This window comes from Neophocaena asiaeorientalis, unplaced genomic scaffold (genome assembly GCF_003031525.2).
Source record: "Neophocaena asiaeorientalis asiaeorientalis breed wild unplaced genomic scaffold, Neophocaena_asiaeorientalis_V1.1 scaffold183, whole genome shotgun sequence".
In the NCBI taxonomy this organism is placed as follows: Eukaryota; Metazoa; Chordata; class Mammalia; order Artiodactyla; family Phocoenidae; genus Neophocaena; species Neophocaena asiaeorientalis.
The window spans coordinates 3,258,540-3,264,539 of record NW_020175199.1 but is presented as its reverse complement, the minus strand read 5'-3'; the positions used below and the strand labels follow the sequence as shown (position 1 = coordinate 3,264,539).

The 6,000-nt window shown below is 42.7% G+C and overlaps 1 protein-coding gene across 3 annotated transcripts in view; it reads right to left on the bottom strand.

Moving 5' to 3' along the window:
- The window catches only part of ANK3 (ankyrin 3), a 221,425-nt gene that overhangs the window by 150,900 nt on the left and 64,525 nt on the right, over positions 1 to 6,000 (bottom strand). For all 3 annotated transcript variants that reach the window (XM_024765198.1, XM_024765201.1, XM_024765200.1), the window contains exons 10-11: positions 4,495 to 4,593; positions 1,911 to 2,009 (exon numbers count right to left, since the gene is read on the bottom strand). In XM_024765198.1, coding sequence (XP_024620966.1) covers positions 1,911 to 2,009; positions 4,495 to 4,593 — 198 coding nt within the window. The remainder of the gene's footprint in view (positions 1 to 1,910; positions 2,010 to 4,494; positions 4,594 to 6,000) is intronic.

Below are 6,000 nucleotides of genomic sequence, written 5' to 3'. Positions count from 1 at the left end.
GACTTTAATTCAGATGATCTTTTCATTTATGTTATAATAAAAAAAGGAAAACAACATAGAAAACACATATGGATTGAAATGTGAAAAGTAATAAAAATCAAATATATTCTGCCCCACACAAGTGATGCCCACCTTTATTCTTTATTTTAAAATTATAAATTTATTTCTTTATTTTTGGCTGCATTGGGTCTTCGTTGCTGTGCACAGGCTTTCTCTAGGTGTGGCGAGCAGGGGTTACTCTTTGTTGCGGAGCGCAGGCTTCTCATTGCGGTGGCTTCTCTTGTTGTGGAGCATGGGCTCTAGGCACGCGGGCTTCAGTAGCTGTGTTGCGCGGGTTTCAGTAGTCGTGGCTCATGGGCTCTAGAGCACAGGCTCAGTAGTTGTGGCGCACAGGCTTAGCTGCTCCGTGGCATGTGGGCTCTTCCCGGACCAGGGCTCGAACCCATGTCCCCTGCATTGGCAGGCGGATTCTTAACCACTGCGCCACCAGGGAAGTCCCAGTGCCCACCTTTAAATTACTTTTTATACATATCGCTTTGCTTTATAGGGCATCCACCTCCATGGAAGGATATGCAGAGATACAGTTCACACGAAACTTGTTGCTATGTTTCCTGGAAAGGTGCTGAGGATGTAGGTGACCATGTTACCCAGTGTTCTCTTTGTAAAGGAAAACCTTCTCTCCTGGTGTTAGTACCAGGAAAGACTGCATTTCAGCTGAGAGCTGGTCTGACGTGGACGTGCTGACTCAAGCTGTTGGAAGACATAGCGTCTTTCGGGGGCCCACCCTCAGGGTGAGGACCCAGGACCTTATGGTTTGCCCTTTCTGTGCCAGAATGTTCCTCGTTTTATTTTTATTTCTTTGGTGCTCATGAGTCCAACAAGTGTTCTTATGCTTGTGGTCTGGGGTGCTAAGATTGTTATGATGCTAAACTTAAAATTCTGTAAAGCAATGTCAAAGGCCACATGCGGGCCGAGGGTGATAAGTTACTCCTCTGACATTTACTATGAAGTGGGTCTCACGGTTCTGCAGAGCAATGCTCAGTGTGGGAAAACAACAACATCCAATAATGAACTGAGTTCCATGGGTTTGCGATAACATTGTCGAGCACGCTGAAGAGAAATTCCTTTGAAGTTACTTGAAATCACAATAAGGAGAGTGTTGGAACCACCTTCTTGACATGCAACACTTATTTTTTAAAAAAATTTTATTCAAGTATAGTAGATTTACAATGTTGTGTTAATTTCTGCTATATAGCTAAGGGACTCAGTTATACATATTCACTTTCATATTCTTTTCCATTATGGTTTATCACAGGATATTGAATATAGTTCCCTGTGCTACACAGTAAGACCTTGTTGTTTATCCATCCTCTATATACTAGTTAGCATCTGCTAATCCCAAACTCCCAATCCATTCCTCCCCCAACTCCCTCCCCCTTGGCAACCACAAGTCTGTTCTCTATGTCTGTGAGTCTGTTTCTGTTTTGTAGATAAGTTCATTTGTCACATTTTAGATTCCACGTATAAGTGATATCATACGGCATTTTTCTTTCTCTTTTTGACTTACTTTGCTTAGTAGGATAATCTCTAGGTCCATCATGCATGCAACATAATGCTTCCGTTGAAAAGAAACTCTCCCCGTCCACAAAACTTTATTTTTTAAAGCATAATATCCAGTAGTAACATACACAGTCCCTAAGTCTCAGCAATTTGTGACCAGCTAGTGATCGAATGGATCTTGCCTTTGAAATAAAGGAAACCACAGGTATTTTCAAAATTCTGCCCTTTTCTAAGTACTCAAGTTAAATGGGAATTAATTTACCTATAACAAAAATAAGTAGATGGAGAGCAATCGTTTCCAGTTTCATAAATGCTCACAATTAGACCTACTTTGTTCAAAGGATACTTACCACGTTGGTGGTATTTGGTGAGGCTCCATGATGCATTAGTTGTGACACGATATTTACATGCCCCATGAAGGCAGCAACATGGATTGGGGTAAGGCCCGACTGGGGAGAAAGAGGGAGATGTCAGTTCGTTGGCTTATTTTAAAAAGGGTTTGTCTGCCTGCCCACCTGCCTACCTGCCATCCATCCATCCAGGCTAAGATAACCAATTTATCAATCAGATCAGAAAACATCAAGACATCACCATGACGTCATAGATTTTATAAGGCAAACGTATCAATATTCATCATATCTCTAAAGCACGTTCCGTGATTATGAAAGGCCTATGTCATAACCATTAAAGAAGAAAGATGTATTTCACACATTCTATATAGCTCTATAAAAAATATTTAGAGAAATACCTTGAAGGTTTTTTCCCTTTGCTACTAAGCCTTCCTTATCCATATGACTGTGTGTGTGTGTGTGTGTGTGTGTGTGTGGAGGGGGGACACTTGTGTGATTACATACACAATAGCAAAAATTCAACTTGTATTTCAGATCCTGTTCTGGTCTTTTAGTAAGGACTCCCATGCTCTCAGAATCACTGATCATATTACACGTGAAAGAGCAGGGTGGAAACACAAAGCCATCCCTCTAAGAAATGAGCAGATCAGCATTAACTGTCCCAATCATTTAAATTTTTATCTTTCTGCATATTATAAATCAAGGTGATATAATTAAGGCAAATAGAACAATGGTCACTAGACCTTAATTTTCATGTGTGCTTCAAAGTCCCCCTCACACACGCCCCCACAACCACTGGTGCTTCTTGCGTAAAATGATTCCACTTTCAATTTTTCAGAATTTAATCCCACTTATACCATGAACATCATAATTTGGAAAAAAAATACTTAATATGGCTAGAAAAAGCTGAGAGAGAAGGAGACAACTAATTTCAACAGAAATTTGAGTAATGTCAAAAAATATGTTAAAGGAATTCTATACAATGAAAGTAAGAAAGAAAACAGAAGAGGTAGAATTTTGGTTGCCCAGACTTCAAATAGTGGGAACTGAGGAAAACAGGGGGAAGGAGAATTTTGTTATAATTCGGCACCTATTCCCATCAGCAGGGGGAGTTGTGAGGACATGGTCTGCGTCGCCTTTCCGAGGGAGTAGGGGGCTGGCAGTGGCAGCTTCTCATCACAGGCTGGCATCTCTGGACACTTATTCAGACGCCAGTGAAAAATCTTTTATTTCAGAGCCCATTTTGATCTTTAAAAAGGGCTGCCACGCATGAGAATAAACTTACTATTTTATAATGAAAATAACTGGATGCCTACCATAAAGCCAGAAGACTCAGAAAAGAGCGAATCGGTATTAATATTTTCTATCATTTAGTATTTCGAAGTTGTAAGTGTTAGAAATCAAGGCAAATACTTCATTTGCAGATGAGAAACTGAGGCAAAGCAACAATGACTGGACTAGACCTTAGTTTTTACGTTAGCTTTGAATCCTAGAGTCTTCATGGTTGCATTCAACAAAACTACTGAATGATCTACTATGGCATCTACTGTGTTGCGGGCATATTAACACCAGTAAGACTCTGGCCTGCCTTGGTGGAGCCTGCAGTTTTGGGGCGGGGTGGAGGGGAGTGGCTGGGTCATAAGTAAGCCAGCTGGACTAGAGCTTTGACGGAAACATGCACAGGATGTGGCAATGGTCCCAAGGAGGAGCTCCTGGCCCAGGCCAAGGGTTACGGGAGGATTCCCGGAGAAGGCAGCCCCAGATCTGGTCCTGAAAGACATACAGGACTGGCCTGGAAAGGGAGGGACGTGACGCATGGAGGGTGTAGAGATATGGAGTGAAAAAAAGGGAGTGCAGCCTAGGGAAGTGGATGCCAGGCTTGGTTTGAGTGTTGCAGGCTCAGCCCTGATCCCAATAAGTCACTTCTCTGAGTTCTATGTCAGTTTGTATGAAAGAAACCGAGAGCTACCCTTTTACTAACTTCAGCAACTCTGTGTTTCGTTAATTCTGAGTGTTTCCCGAGAGCAATCCTCACTTCATCAGTATGCAGAGGTTATGTTGTGCAGGGGTTCTCAACCGTGGCACACGTGACATTTTGAGCCAGATAATTCTTTGTTGTTGGAGGCTGGGCTGTACGCTGTAGAATGTTTAGTAGCATCTCTGGCCTCTGTCCACTAGATGCCAGTAGCACCATCCAGTTGTGACAACTAGAAATACTTCCAGACATGAACAAATGCCTCGTAGCGGGCAAAACCACCCCTAAGCACTGCATTACAGGATTTGAGAAGCAGTGCATGAATGGATTTCATGTAAATTACGCTTGGAGTGATGGCACCCCCCCGTCCCCGCGCCTGCCTTGAGCACGACACACGTGTTTGGGTTACGCTTCTCGTCATGGTGATGTATTTGCATGCTCCTCCCACTCTTGTCTGCTCTCCTAAGCACTGGCAGCCCCTTGGATGAAGGGTTCAGAAAGTAGTAGGACACCCACACACAGTAAAACTAGCTGGTCGTCAGGGAGGGCACTGGGCCTCTGCCTGCTGAGGCTATACATGGGGAACCCCAGAAATCCTCCTCTTCTCACCTCGGTTACAGCTTGGATGGATGCACCATGTTTCAGAAGGAGTTCCATTACTTTAATTCGATTCTTCTTGCAGGCGATATGGAGAGGGGTAAAGCCATTCTGCAAGGGAAAAAGACGCAGACCTATTGGATTACGTTCTGTTGAGATCTACTTCCACTGTGTATAGTAAAATATTTTTGCAAAAGTGACGTTGTGTAAAGATTTGGAAATGGGCGGCAACAACGAGGGGTTAAACCGAATACAGATTCTTTTCTGGAAGCACAGGTAGACTACCTGCTCCCAGGAACCCAAGGTGCCCTGCTAATCACGAACAGGAAGCAAATTTTTGTCATAATCTCCTGGTAGTTAAGGCAAAATGGTCATGCGTCTTCTTAGACTATTTTATTCTGGAATTTATTTTCCAAATATGTCCCTCCTCTACCTCATTTCAAAGACAGACTAAAAACATCTCAGCCAAAATTTGTCCTCACAGCCAAAACTTCACCACTGCCCATTGTGACTTCTCTGCTGCGTTTAAAAACAACTTCAAGACCTGTTCTGAAACGTTTTTATTTCTTCCAAGTTTTAAGATTCAAGTAGATGCTTACTCCAAGGAAGCAGAAAGTTAAACAACCCAACATTAGTTGGATCATTTGGTTTAATATTTAATCTAGTAAAAGAACCTGCTTTTTAAACAAATTACTTACCAAACTGTACTGCCCGCTAAGTGAGAGAGACCACGGAGCATGTTTTTGTCGCCACAGAGAACTACAGAATATCAGGGCCCACCACACAAGTTTAGGTCAGAGTCACCGCGAGTGCTTCTATGGAGGTTTTGAGACCATTTACCAGGCCTTAGTCCATCCGGGGGTAACTGCCCACAACCTCCAGAACCTCTTAATGTTGTGAAATCTTCAGTCAGAAGAAAATGAGGATGAGAGCCCACATCCTGTTGTAAGGCTTTTTTTCTTGTATGGAAAAATAAGTCACGACTGCTCATTTCTTTTCCTCCCTTCTCAGAATTCAAAGATATGCTTGATATCTGGGGCCAGTCAACAGCTCTTAAAATGCTGCTCCAGGAAAAGCATTTAGAATTACGATGGTGATGGAGCTGCCTGGGGTCTGGAGGGCTCCTCTCTGCCCATCCGTTACTGCCCACTCCAAATCTCAGGGCCCACAGAGTGCCAGAGGTGACCATATGAACCGCAAGGGAACAGAGACCCTTCCTAAAATGGTTGATCAGATGACAGCCTTTACCGCAAAACTGCTAGTAAACGCACACGTTTTCCCTAGCACTTGGTGACATATTTTTTTCCTAAACATGAGTGCTTCTTCTGAACTAAATTTAAACAGCTTACTAACTTGGGACCATTTATTTTTCTAAAGACAACAAACACCATCTCCTTGTGAAAACCAAACTATATAGCAAAGCTCAAGGTTAAAGCAGCATGGCATTCTAGGAGTTAAGACTACAAACTAGACCAAATTTTTGATTCGCAACTTGAGGAAACAATGACAGGTGATATT